Here is a 14,507-nt window from a genome sequence, read left to right as displayed (position 1 = left end):
GTACTCCAGGGCTCCTGAAAGCGCAGATGTCCCCCCACCCCTGAGATGGGTGAGGGTGCCCCTTCATGCTGAAGACTGGCTTTTGACTTGCTCCAATGTTTTTTAGTCCCTCTAAACGGCCCTTTTCTTGTGCCTGTAAGTGTAAAAACAGTCTGAGCAGTAAAAGGACCCTGCTTAATACAGAGTGTTTTACCTTTGGAGGATTGAGGAAGAAGAGTACTCTCCCTACCCGTCAAACCTTTGACTCCTTTTGGATGAGTTGATCAAACAGTTCTACCAGAAAAGGGAAGTCTGTCAGGGCTTTCTTAAAAGCTTGGTCAGCCGACCAGCTCTTCAGCCAAACCATGCCACCTAGGCAAATCTCCACAGCTGAGACTCTGGCCACCAGGGGAGCCACAGCCATAAACACATCACAGGAATACCAGGGCCTGGGCCACCTGGTCCAAAGTGCCAGCTGTTGCAGAGGAACCATTTCAGGGTCCAATGAACCCTTCAGGGCCCCAATCCATTCTGTAACCAAAAACGGGTTTCAAAAATGGAACCCACCAACATGTGAAGATGGCGGGAAAAGATTCCACCGCCTGTCCACCAGATCCATAAAAACCATGGAATCTTCCACAGGCACAATAGTAGATTCTTTAAACCTGGAAAAAAGGGTGGTCCACTTTAGAAGGCACCGTCCAACAGTTGTAAACTAGCAAAAGGATACCGGCGTTTAAAGCGTTTGGAACCACTAGCGCATGTTTAATGCGCCACCCTTGCTCATTCACTATAATGCGCCACCCTTGCTCATTCACTATATCATGAAAGGTGTCAGGACAAGGGAAAAACCTTGCCAGATTTGAGTTTTGCGGGAGCCAAAAGCCACCCATGTCCCTGCTGGCGTGGGATCAACCAATGTTAGTTTCCTGCACTGAAATAATCAGGGCTTCCCCAAAAAAAAAAAAAAAAAAAAAAAAAAAAAAAAGTGTGCCTGCGCTGCAGCTGAAGACAGGTCCTCTTTACCATCCAACTGCGAGCACAGAGACCCTCTGGGGCAGCCACCTCAGCCTTTGAATCAGAGGATGAAGATGGAGAAGGCAGCGACTGTTTCCAGCCATTAACTTTTTTCATGACCAAATCAACCTCAGTTGCTAGGCTTTCCAGAGCTGCTGAAATTGCGGCCAGCGACTGCGATCCAGACTTTCCGAGAGTCGTACAGAGTGGGTCTGAGGGTGAATTTACAGCCTGGGACTCCATAATTAAGTTACCAAAAACAGTATTGTCACTTTAAGAACCGATTGCGGTTCCCACCCCCGATCGCCATTTTCTTTAGAGTCCCCCCCCTTTAAAATACACTAACAGCAGAGTGTGCACATTTACTCACCATACGATGAACCAGGTAGGTTCCTCTGGACATGCCTCCTCCCACCTGATGTGAGGGTGCCGCCAGCTGAAAAGGTACACTGCGACTCAGGGCGTTCCAGGCCATTGTGTCCCGGCAAGGCATCTGCTCGCAGGCTCATCCCCATCCGGAAAGGGGCACCATCGTGGCGAGGCCTAGTGCGGGACTATAACCTACTCACACTCGTAGGCCAGGCTGGGGGGGCCCATAAGGATAGATTATCCAGTGCGAAACCCGATCCGGCATTGCTTGTAGATCACCAGTAGAATTCCCGACACTAGCAAGTAAAGAGAAAAACTATTCTAAAAAAAGATTTAAAAATATATATATATATATATATATATGAGACTGGAGTCCAAGCAGGAAGCCTAGGTCCTACTCTAGGCAGAAAAAAACTGGTTTACTGAGCGGAGTGTAAGTGGGTTATGCCTGAGGGGACAGCCCCGTTGGTGTGTACATGTAGAATTTTTTACTGCCTAGATTACTCCTGCAGGGGGCAGCATAACCATTCAGCTGATGAAGATGAGGCTGAGTGTCGATGGACGATGAGAAATAAGCATTACATTTGCATTCTGCTACAGGCTACTAAAAGGGGGTGGCAACAGTTCAAACAGCAGAGATGATTGCACCTGTATACCCCTAATGGACCATATGAATTCTTGCTGTTTTTGGCGACAACTGTCATTACCACTTTTGCAGGCAAACCAGGATAGCATCCACTTTTAAAATGTGCTGTTATTCACAAAGCACAACACACAAATTGCCACTTACACCACCGCCGTTTACATGCTTAAAACATCCTACCTAGCTTTCCTTACCATATAGTATTAAGGAGAGGGTTGAAGAGTAATGTTATTAACAACCCTATATGTATTGCAGATCCCCATTATCAGTTGGGAACTGGTTTTAAATATCTGCCCTAACAGTTAAATATTAAGGCTTCGATTGTGCATTGTACTTAATACATTATCCGCATGGCCACACTGTTGTGAATAGCTTGTGATACAGACCCAATTACTGATGCCCCTTTCTTGTGCAGGGCGGCTGGTCTGCCACTTTACTGTAATTTCTACAGTAGCCTGTAGTTGCTGGACATGTTCGGTCAAGAGATGACCAGTCTTTTGTTCCAGGCATTAGCCCTTGGTGCATGCTACTCTAACACTTGGTGCCCCTGTGCATTTTGCCCAAACCACCACAATCTCATGTAAGAGGGCTAGATGCCAGGTCAAGGGTGGTGAAACTGCAATATCCCCGCTTAGATTTACCCCAGTAGAAAAGCCTGTGGCAGGAATTGTGCTTTACCACTGGCAAGTTGCCCATTTAGGGCAAAGCTACAATGTATCTGGCTAGCCTACCACCCTAGTATACTCACCAATCTATGCCCTCACTAATGCAGTGGGGTAAGGTAAGCATGTCCGATAAGGCATGTCAGGGTGAGGCAGGAAAATACTAAAGAAATCTCACAAGTGGTAAAGTGAAACTAAAGGCAGAACTAGTTTGAAAAATTGGAGAGCAATTAGAACACCAGTCCAGGCTTTTATTGCTGTCTGTGCCCTGGTTCAGGGATTCACCATCCATTTGTCATGTTAACCATTCTTACTGAAAGTAAAGGCCCAAGTTTTGGGTTGCCTCCAGAACAGTCTGTTTTGACAGATATCCTAAAATTAGGCTAAAAGATGCAACAAAATCAAATTGTGAATATTCAAATGGCAAAGTCACTTGAGTGAAATGTGTTGCCTGGAACAGTGCATCAAGGAAAAAAACTTTAAATCCATGTCTGATGTTAATTGACGGACACTGCTCCTCTTCATGATTATATAACCCCCCACCAGGAGTAGGACACCAGCAGACAAACTTGACACCTATGGGGCAGACTCCCACTCATGCTATAGGCATTTGGTTTTGTTACAAGCCGTGTCAGAAGGGAAAAGAAAACTAAATTCCATAGAGGGGCTTGGTGCCATGTCCCTCAAAGATCTGAGAAATTGATTTTACAGCAAGTCAAAAGTCCCATTTTCTTCATTGACATTGCTTTGAGATGTTCCATATAGTCATGAAGACGAGGCACTGTCAAACATGGGGGGGGGGGTGTTGAACACCCCACACTGTAGCTGCCAGGTACACTCCTTCATGCCCAAACCACATCCAGGGAATGCAAAGCAACTTCCTTAGGATGCTTAGGCCTCGGACACCGGGAAGGCAACATGAGGTCTTCATGCAAATTAAAAATAAGAGAACCTTTGAAAGACAAATCACCGCTGCCAGCTCCAACACCCTGCACGCAGAAGTGATAGCTACTAAAATAGCCGCCTTCTAGGATAATATAAGGGGGAACCCAATATCTTCAAAGGGAGGCTTTTGGAGAAGTGACACCAAATTGAGGTCCCACAGCAGCAATGGAGGAGACCGCACTGAAGGAACCAAGTGGCTCACTCCCTGGAGAAAGGTACGCACCAAGGAATGTGTTGCCATTGGACATTGAAAGAAAACCAAGACAGACCCGGCCCTTGATTGTACTCAAGGCCAGGCACTGCTCAACCCCTCGGAGGAAAGCCAAGACCCAATTCACCAAGGAGTCTGGGTGAACCCTGAGGGATTCACACCAAGCAATTTAATCTTCCAAGTACAATGGTAAATTTCCTAGAAGTAGATTTTCCTAGCTTTGAACAGTGTAGGAATCACCGGTTCAGACAAACCCATCCTTCAGCACCTGACTTTCAGCAGCCAAGCTGTCAAAGCCAGCGACTAAAGCAGAATGCAAGATTGGCCCTTAGGACAGCAGATATTCACTGAGGGAGAAGTTTCCAAGGGGCACTGGCGACCAGATCAGCGAGGACAGCCTGGAGCCACTAGGTCCAGAATCCCTTCTGCCTCGATCCTGCGCAGTAGTCTCGGCAGAAGCTTGAGAGGAGGAAAGGCGTAAAGCAGACAGACTCCAAGGAGCCACTAATGAGTCTGTGGCATTGGCCAGAGGCTCTTGGGACCATGCCACAAATCTCCACTTTCCTGCTGAGGTGAGAGGCCAACAGATCCACTTTGGGAGTACCTCACTGGAGACAACTGATGAAACCCCTCCAGATGAAGGGACCGTTCCCCCTGGTCCAACACCTGACTGAGGTAATCCACTTGCCAAATTTTCCACCCCTGGAATGTGTACAGCAGAAGGCTGAAACTATTTGTTCTGCCCACCCGAGAATGCCAGCTACTTCCTGAGCTGCCAGCACACGTGTCCCCTTGGTGATTGAATCCCGGACACCCCTGGAGGAGACTTGTCCAATGAGCCAGACAGTCTGATCACTCAGAGCTCCAGTACATTGATGGTAGCCTGGATTGTTCCAGTGTCCCTGAGTGCACACTGCCAAGTCTGGTGTCTGGTGGCTTCGTTCTCCTAGCTTGCTGGGTCAAGACCTCAGAACTGGCAGTGGCCCTGAAGGGCTTACATCTCTTATCTTGGACCTCGAGGAATGAAATGGTCCCTGTCTGCAACGGGACTCCTTACCCTTAGAGGCCATCCAAACAGGCGATACCCCACAAATAGAAGATCGGATAAGACCTTCTTAGACACCTGGTCTGCAGACCAGCATTTTAGCCAGATAATATGCTGCAGGACAACTGCTGAGAGTCTAGAAATCGAGTGGCATCCAAAGAGGCATCACAGACAAACTGTAGCCCTTGGACCCAACTGATCCACCATGGCCAGGGGCAAGATGTTCCCCCCTCCAGGTCCCAGTGTAGACGTTTTTGCCCACTGTCCTGGCTTGCGACACCAGAGCAATAGTAAATACCAGTCTAAGTGCTAAAGCAGCCACAGTGAATACATGACGGGTCAAGACCTCTAACAGTCAGGTCTGATGACCAGGGACTCACTGGGATAACAGTGGCTTATGCGACCTGGAAACCAGGGGAGTACTACAGGAGGAACTTTTTTTTTTCTTTTTTGAGGGAATCCTCATAGGGGTACCGCATTGAAAAGGTGCTTTTTGGGCACCCACTGTTAAAGGTGGCGGGAAAGAACACCTTTTCTGCTTTTGAGGACCTGTGGGTTGGGACACATCCTCCATTAAGGTTTTGCACAGTGATACAATCCGTGCATCCACTAGCGCCTTGTCATGTGCAGCTAGAGGAGAAGAGGAATCCTCACTATCTGATCACAAAGGGTGCATGGATGCAGACCCAGACGAGTAACTCGCATCTGAGGCAGCCAAATCCAATTCTGGATTTGATGAGACAGAGGAAACAGGTGAAGGTGGGGGGATTCTTCTTGCTGGTCCGTTTGCCCCGGACCAAATCTACCTTTGACTCCAGGACCGCCATTAATGCAGTCAGTTGTTGGGACTCCGAGGGCCCAACAGCCTCAGAGGGGGGGGGGGGGCGATCGGGCTGTGAAATATGCTCCAATGACTCCATGAAAGAAGAGGGGGAACCCACACAAAAGTAACACTGCAAGGGACACCCCCCACCATGCTGTCGGCACCACAAGGCCCAGCACAGAGCACTACCGCACCCACTATAGCAAGAGGGAGAGAAAACCCCACAAAATGACTATCACTGGTCAGGTACTCACAGCCCGAACTGCACACCATGCAATGATCAGGAAGAGGAACATCCATGATCAGCACTAGAGGCCGAGTAAGAGCTCCCATCGCAGAATCGCTGCCCATCCAACTCCCAAAAACATGACCACCCGCCATTTTAAATGGGAAACCATAGGAAAATGGTTACCAAGGCTACACAAACACGGCCGCTGATCTGTAGCTTAAAATGCTACAAGTAAATGATGGCTCCTAGCAGCAAAACAAAAAAAAAAAAAAATCCCAATAGGAAGGTCCCTGCCCACCACTCCATAATGGGGGTGCCGTTGGCCAGGAGGAAAAAACGCTACAACTCAGGCCGAAGGCAGTTCGTATGCACCTTCATGAGACGTTTAATATGCAGGCCAGCCACCATCCAGTGGGGCTATGCCGCGGCTGACAGAGCGCAGACTTGCAGTCTATATGCGTTTGCTGGTCGGACCTTAAGGATCTAGATTATCCAGTTACTCGCCCAGTCTGGCACTTGATTGTAGATCTCACAGGAACAAAAAAAAAAAAAAAAAGAGAAATTGCCAGGACTACAGATCCCAGCAAGGAACTAGGCCCTTACTCCTGACTAGGCAAAAAAAAAAACTGAATACCTATAGCAGAGAGAGTATACCCCCTTGGACTGTCCCCATAGGCGTAGTCAAGTTTGTATGCCCAGTGTCCTACTCCAGTAGGGGGTAGTATAACCCATATAGGCATGAAGATGAGGAGCTGTGTCAGTCAATGAATGAAATAAATTTGTGAAGTAGCCACAATCAAATAAAATGGTGCAAAAAGGTTATAAGTAGTCCAGTGCTCCACAATTCAATGTGTTTAGTGAAGAGATTAAGAATCCACAATGGAAAGGGCATCACTGTTGTGCTGTAGGTGAAAAATAGGCCACTTACCATATCAAAAGATCCCACCAAGAGATCAGAGGCCCTTCCTTTCCCATGTGTATGAAGACAAGTGGTCAGCCAGCTCCAGGGAATATATCTAGACTTATGGTGCTCCTTAATCACATGTGGTTATAAAAGATAGGAGATGCTCATAGTGCATGTATATAAAATAAACTGTACATACATCAATGACAATGAATTTGAGCGATATGGGAAAAATCTTCCATGGCAGCCTGCAGTGTGTTGCAGGCTTGTTGCTATCTCCATCCAACACTTTTCACCACAAAAGGCATTGACCAGGAGCCATTATTTTTGGATTATTTCAGCTGCACTACAAATAGTTTGTTGTATTTGCATGTGGGAAAGATGGAGCATCATCTCTTCACTAAACAAATGGCACTGTGGAGCACTGGACTATTTATGAACCTTGTGACACAGCAATAAATTGCATACAAACGGCAACATTTGTTGAAATCACAGCTGGAAACTGAGCACAAGTCAAACTCACCAGAGCTTTGAGATTTAAGGTGATCCTTGGACAGGGTAGTAGAAGCAACATCTTTATTCTCTTGGTCAATGAAGATTACAGTTGCCATGCTTCACTTCAGTCAAAAACTGTAAAGTAGTAATTACAAGAGATTTTAGCATTATTGAAGTCAGCTGGACACCAAAAACCATCCATTAGACTTACCGGTAATGGTGTTTCTACGAACCTTCCAGGACAGCAAACACATGAGAGATGAGAGGCTCCACCCTACAGGAAACAATCAGTTTACAGCTGTTAAAAGTCCAACCAATTCACACAGGATGTATCACAGATACTTACCACCTATTGCTTACATACTTTCCTCACCCTTTTAACAGGGAAGTAGGCCTGCTGTCCTGGAAGGTTTGTAGAAACACCATTACTGGCAAGTCTAATGGAGGTTTCTCCTCACCTTCCAGGACGGCAAACACGTCAGAGGATAAAGTAACCACAGGCCTACCTTAAGGTGGGACCACCGCCTGTAGTACTTTTCAGCCAAAGGCTAGGTCTTTCCGAGACAGCACCTCCACTCGGTAGTGCTTCCGAAAAGTGTCATGGCTGGACCAGGTGGCTGCACTGCGAATTGATCCCAGGAAGCTCCTGCTTTTTCAGCTCAGGATGGTGCCAGTGCTCTTGTGTGCTTTTAGCTTTGCTGGCGCAGAACACCTGACATGGTAATGGCTTGCCCAATCCACCTGGAGACTGAAGGTTTTGATGCCAGCAGTCCTTTTCTTGGTCCAAAGTAGAGGATCAAAAGGTGATTAGATCGCCCTGGGCCTCTAAATAAGAGGAGGCATCTCACAGCTAAGAAAAAAAAAAAAAAAAAAAAAAAAAAAAAAAAAAAAAAAAAACCTTAAAAAGGGAACCCCTCCTATAGGTTCAGAAGGGCTTCTAGATAACACCTCTAGAACACTAGTCTGGTCCCAAGGAGGGAACCTGTCTAGTGACAGGGGTAGCTCTATCACTGGCCATCAAAATTTTAACTAAAGGTTCTTTTGAAAGTCTTGCATCTAGAAAAACAGAGCTGCCATTTGTACCCAAAGGGTGTTAACTGCCACACCCTTCTCTACCCCATCTTGAAGAAAATCCAAAATTATGGGGACAGGTGGAAGAAATTTGCTTCTCCCTACGCCAAGTACAAAAAGTTTTCCAAACTTTTTGTATATCTTCCTCGTGACTGGTTTGCTGCTCAGGAGGAGTATGTATCACTGTCTGAGCAGCCCTTTAATCTAAGAATTTGGTTCTCACTAACCAGGCCATCAACTGGAAGAATTTCCGGCCTGGGGTGCCAAACTGGTCCCTGCAATAGCAGGTCTGGGAGGTTTAGAAACCCACCCAAGGAGGTGCTACCGATAATGCTTTCAGGGTGGCAAACCATGCCCTCCTCGGCCACCAAGGCGCTATCAGGAGGAGGCGAAAGCCCAAGGAACAATTGAGCTTCTGTAACACTTGAGGTGCAAGAGTTGGGGGGGGGGGGGGGGGGGGGGGGACATCCCTCTCGTGAAAGGGAAAAATCTCTTTACCTTTGTTTTGAAGGCTGGCAAATCTGGGCAGCCAGATTTTTGAACTAATAGCTTGAGATTTAGCTCCCCATTCTCCTTGTCTTATTGGATGGCAACTTAAATCTGCTTCCGAGTTGCTTTCCCCTTATATGGCCAACAGGGAGATAACTAAGGCCCAGCCTAGGATTTTCTAGGCTAGTACCAACAGGGGTCTTGGCCTGGTACCCCCTTGGTGATTCAGGTAAGCTACTGTTGTAGAATTGTCATATCAGACCTGAATTTCCATACTTGAAATGGTACTTATCGAATGCTTTTAGGGCCTCTGAGTTCTCTGAAGTTTGAGGCCTGGGCTACTTCCTTGTCCCAGATGCCTTGGGCTCCCTCTGAATGAGCCCCCACCCCCAGGTGCTTGTGTCTGGTGACCTTCAGAGGGCTCCACTGACCCCAAGGTCTGCCCTTTTGCAAATTGCTTGAACAGACCACCACTCCAGGGAGGTTTTTACCCGAGGGGGTGAGAATTACCTTTTCATCCAAGGACTTGACCTTTTAGTCCCAGGAGCAAAGATGGAAGAATTGAAGGTCTCTTGGAGTGTAGCTGCACCCAAGCTACTGCTGGCGGACATGAGCCCCAGAACTCTCAGGATCTCTCTCTCCTTGGGCACGAGGGGGGGGGGGGCGACAATGCTCTTACTGAAGAGGCTACCTTCTCTACCTTTTCCCTTGGGAGGAAAATACTTGTACCCGTGAGTCTATACAGTACCCTAAAAATCAGTCTGAACCCGGGAAGGCTCCAGGGAAGGCTCCAGGGAAGACTTTTCCACGCTGACTAACCAGCCTAGTGTCTGTAGGACTGTCGAGCAAATCATTTCTCTTTGCCTACCTTTACCCAACCCCACTTATTGGGCTTTCTTGGCTCTTGATTTTGCCCCAGGGGGGCCATGGAAAAAAAAAAAAAATTTCCAACATCTCTCCCTTTTGGGCTTGGTAGGAAATTTCTTCCCTTTCTCAGAGGATCTAGCTAAAACGTCATCCAGGCCTGAGCCAAACAGTAAGAACCCTTCAAGAGGCAGCCCACAGAGCTTCACTTTTGAAGTAAAGTCACCTTCCCAAGCTTTAACCCAAATGGCTCTCCTAGCTGAATGATCCCCGGTCTTGGCCGAGGCTATTACTGACTCAACTGCTGCATCAGCCAGGCAGGCAACAGCTTTCTCTATAACTGGAAGGGAATCCTGCAGGTCCTGGGATTTATTTCCCTGTGAAAGGTGTTTTGCAAGCCTTTCTATCCAGAAATTTGCATTCCTAGCAATGCAGGTTGCAGCCAGTGCTGGAGCAATAGTGGACGAGTTGTCATCCCAGGCTTTTAACTAGGGCTGGGCGATAAAACGATACCGATAGGTATCGCGATAGTCCCATGCTCGATAGCAATAGGAAAACTTGAACGATAAATCGAAAAGTCCGCTCCGACGGGTTTAAACTTTTAAAAATGGCGCCGCCCGGCGCCAACACGTCATTGCGCACGCGCCGCCGCTCGGGAGAGGCCGGGAATAGCCGAAATTACACGAGCGGAGGTGGCGCGTGCGCAATGACGTATCGGCGCCGGGCGGCGCCATTTTTAAAACGAAGGCGCCTCTGGAACAGGGAAGTGAAACAGCTTCACTACCTGCTGTTATGCAGGGCTGCGGGCACACTTCAAGGGATGCAGTGCTTCGGGCATAGTCTACCTGTACCATGCCCACAGCACTGCATCTCCTGTAGTATGCCCACAACCCCGGATCCTCTTGTACCATGCCAGCCACCCTGCATTCTCCTGCACCATGCCAGCCACCCTGCATTCTCCTGCACCCTGCATTCTCCTGCACCATGCATTCTCCTGCACCATGCATTCTCCTGCACCATGCATTCTCCTGCACCATGCCAGCCACCCTGCATTCTCCTGCACCATGCCAGCCACCCTGCATTCTCCTGCACCATGCATTCTCCTGCACCATGCCAGTGCCCTACATTCTCCTGCACCATGCCAGTGCCCTACATTCTCACCCTAGGGTCCTTATTTTAAATGGGTAATAAAAAATATCAATATATATCGATATCGACCGATATGAAACACTGATATCGTGATACAGTTTTCAGCCATATCGCCCAGCCCTACTTTTAACAAAGATTCAGAATTACAGTCCACGACATCTGATAATTCCTGTGTCCTCAAAGAGGTCCATTCTTGAAGGATTAAAACTTAAGGATTGGTGAACAGGTAATACCTTGGATTGATTTTTAACCAGTCCTTTATACATCTTAGCTCATACAGAGGTTTCTTTGGGGGGGTTCTGGTATTTCTTCAGTAGCATAAACCGCTTGGAGTCCCTCCAGATTTTCCAGGCAAAACAGATTTCTGTTCAATTTGGTCTCTTCCACCTCACTATCTGGGTCCCCATCATCCTCCTCTCCAGAGCCAAGCTGAGACTCTCAGCTGAGCCTGACTTTCTGCGTTTTCTATGTCTTCCCCTTCCCTTGCTTGAGCGGTGGGGGGGGGGGGGGTTGGGGAGACCTTGCAAACCAGGCAGAAAAGCAGATGGGCCTGCCTTGAAATGTAAACTCTTTAGGGACCTGGGGGAAGCCACAGAGGTGCAGAAGGACTGGATAGTGGCTAGCATTTCCTCCCGCATAGACTTAAGGAAATCTCCCTTTTAGTGCCGGTTCACATTATTGCAGCTTGCGAGATCGCATGTAATTCGGAGCGCAGTGCTCCTTCATTACATGCGATCTCATGTGCGGATGAGAGTTCAGCCATACACTATGTATGGCTGAATTTGCACTGTATACACACCAAAGACACACAGGAGGCATTTTGTCAGCCGCCTCAGAATCGGATCGCACAGTGGTTCACACTTGTGCGATCCGATTCTGTGCGTACTGTCAGATCGCACTGCGATATGTGATCAAACTGGGGGTGTCATTAACATTTAATTGACACCCCCTGCGTATCGCATATGGCAGTGTGAACTGCCAGAGGTGCGGATGTGATGAGGGAACAGGCTGCATATTTGCAGCGTTCCCGCATCGCAAAAGTGTGAACCGGCACTAACTCCAAGGCCTCCTTACCAGCCAGTTTGTTAATACACTTCTAACAAAAGGGCTTAAGTGTGAGACCTGGGCAGTCTCTCCCCGCAATTACCACACAGAGGATCTAGTGCCAAGGGATGCTTTATCAGCAGCCTCCTGGGTTCTACCTGGGGATTCTGCAAGAGAAGAGGCGAGAACAGATCATTCTTCCTGGCCCATAGTAACTTGGCTACAGGCCCTGCTGAGGGAGAGGATGGGAGCTACCAGGGACTAAGCCTAAAACTGGTATCCGCTCCAAACAGCACTTACCGGATTTCGATCTGCTTTTGCCTGTAGCCACCTAAACCGAACTTCCCTCCTTCTCCATGAGGTGGGTTGTGGCAGGCTTCATTTCTTTGGCAGCTTTCTTTTGACCGTAGAGTCTGCCTTACCGCCACCATGCGGGTCAGGCGTCTCCTCCGTATTCGCCTCCCTCTTCCGGGTCGTGCATGCTCCACCTTTCCTGCACAAACCGGAAGTTCCAGTTTCAATGCGAGGCTTGGAGCACGCTGTCCAGTGTTTTTTATTTTTAAATTCCTGTGAATGCAAAATCCAGTTCAATGGCCGAGAGGACTGGAGGAGACCCCTGCTGAAGAGCAGGCCACAGGCTCTGGAGGGACCACCACTGACCGACTGCCTGTACCTTGTTTGAGGTTTGGTGCCTCAGGCCAAGTGTGAGTGGGACTTTAAAGGCTATTTAAAGCCATAAGTCCCACTCACACTTGGCCTGAGGCACCAAACCTCAAACAATCTATATCCAAGGGGGATGTTGGCAAAACTACCTAGGGTTTTTTTTTTTTTTTTTTTTGAGAACTGCAACCCTTTACATTCGACTGCCTGTACCTTGGGGCGACCTGTGAGAAGCCTAAAAGGCGTGCAGGTAGAGTGCAGCCCTCAGCAGCGTTCTTGAGCCTGCCTCACAGGGGGACCATCCAACTCAAGTCTTCAGGTCAGAAAAGAAAAAAACAAAAAAAAAAAAAAAAAACGGAATTTTTGTAAAATCTTACCTGTAAAATTCCTTTCTGAGTCCTCCGACAGTCGCCGCCTCTTCATATTCGTCACATATGGGGTATTAGACTTTGCTCCGAAGGAGTAGCTAGGCAACAGAATATGTTAACAGTAAAGCTTTTAACATATCCCACCCTCAAGGGGTGGTCCCCTCAGTCAATACCCTCCTACTTCCTGCAACCATATCTCAGTTTTAGTGGAATAGCAGTAGAGTATACAACCAAACCCCAAAAGAGGGGCGGGGGCGGCGACTGTCGGAGGACTCAGAGAAAGGAATTTTACAGGTAAGATTTTACAAAAATTCAGTTTTCTCTTACGTCCGACAGTCGCCGCCTCTTCATATTCGTCACATATGGGGACGTCCCAAAGCAGTGCAAACATGAGGGGTGGGAAACGCATCCGCGCCGAAAGGCAACGCAGTCTCCGCATCAAGGAAAGGAACCTTACCAAAGGAAGGAAACCAGCTGGGCAACAGCAAAAAACAAGTGCTCAACAGGAGCAACAACCCAGGAAAAGACAAAAAACCAGGGGATATAAAACTTAACAGCCAGGAGTCCCCAACAAGGGACCCTAGGGAACAGCCGCACTAAGAACCTTGCGGCCAAAGGAAGCATCCGCCGATACCTGAACATCTACTTTGTAGAATTTTGTGAAAGTGTGCACGGTCGACCAGGTCGCCGCCTTACACACCTGGGCTACAGAAAGCCCCATGACGACAGGCCCAAGACGTACTCAGAGATCTAGTAGAGTGCGCCTTCACAGGCACAGGGGGAACCTTCCCCTGCAAAGCATAGGCCTGTTCAATGGTCTGCCTGATCCATTTGGCGATGGTAGAGGCCGAAGCCGCCATGCCCTTCCCAAGGACCCTCTGGAAGAACAAACAAGGAGTCCGTCTTTCGAAAAGACTCAGTCGATTTAAGGTAAACCCTTATCGCCCGAACAACATCCAGAGAGTGCAATCTCACCTCCTTTGGATGTTTAGGCTTCGTGCACAAAGGCAAGACAATATCCTCATTAAGATGGAATTCTGAAACTCGTTTCGGAAGAAAAGGATTAGGTCGCAAGACCACCTTATCCAAATGAATAACCAGGTACGGACACTTGCAGGACAAAGCCGCCAGCTCCGACACTCTGCGAGCCGAAGTGATCGCCACCAAAAAGGCGACCTTTTTGGACAACATAGACAACGAGATCTCCCTGATCTGTTCAAAAGGAGCACGTTGTAACACAGATAGAACGAGATTCAAGTCCCAAGGGGGCAGAGGATCCCGCCTAGGGGGAACCAGATGCCGCACACCCTGAACAAAGGTGCCAACCAATGGGTTGGAAGCCACGGGACGTTGAAACAGAACGGCCAGAGCAGACACCTGACCCTTTATCGTAGCCAGCGCCAAACGCTGAACAACACCCGTTTGAAGGAAAGACAGCACACGGGACACCGAGTACGTGCGGGGTGAAAACCCCCTGGACTCACACCAGGCAAAATAGGCCTTCCAAGTACGGTAATAAACCTTCCCTGAGGAAGACTTC

At 48.3% G+C, this 14,507-nt stretch overlaps 2 protein-coding genes across 6 annotated transcripts in view; both read right to left on the bottom strand.

Moving 5' to 3' along the window:
* Positions 1 to 14,507, bottom strand: part of LOC309551929 (securin-like) — a gene marked incomplete at its 3' end in the record, with an annotated part of 249,689 nt that overhangs the window by 45,211 nt on the left and 189,971 nt on the right. The window lies entirely within an intron of this gene.
* The window catches only part of LOC309551930 (securin-like), a 121,522-nt gene that overhangs the window by 17,036 nt on the left and 89,979 nt on the right, over positions 1 to 14,507 (bottom strand). The window contains exon 1 of one of the 5 annotated variants that reach the window (XM_082252655.1): positions 7,347 to 7,457. The exons of the other annotated variants lie outside the window; for them this stretch is intronic. Coding sequence (XP_082108781.1) covers positions 7,347 to 7,401 — 55 coding nt within the window. The 5' untranslated portion in view covers positions 7,402 to 7,457. Of the gene's footprint in view, positions 1 to 7,346; positions 7,458 to 14,507 lie in introns of those variants that run through there. 5 annotated transcript variants of the gene reach the window in all.

The sequence above is a fragment of the Pelophylax lessonae genome (genome assembly GCF_965119305.1).
Source record: "Pelophylax lessonae genome assembly, chromosome: 4".
Classification (NCBI taxonomy): Eukaryota; Metazoa; Chordata; class Amphibia; order Anura; family Ranidae; genus Pelophylax; species Pelophylax lessonae.
Note: the sequence above shows the minus strand (reverse complement) of the source record. Positions and strands in the feature narration are given on the sequence as shown.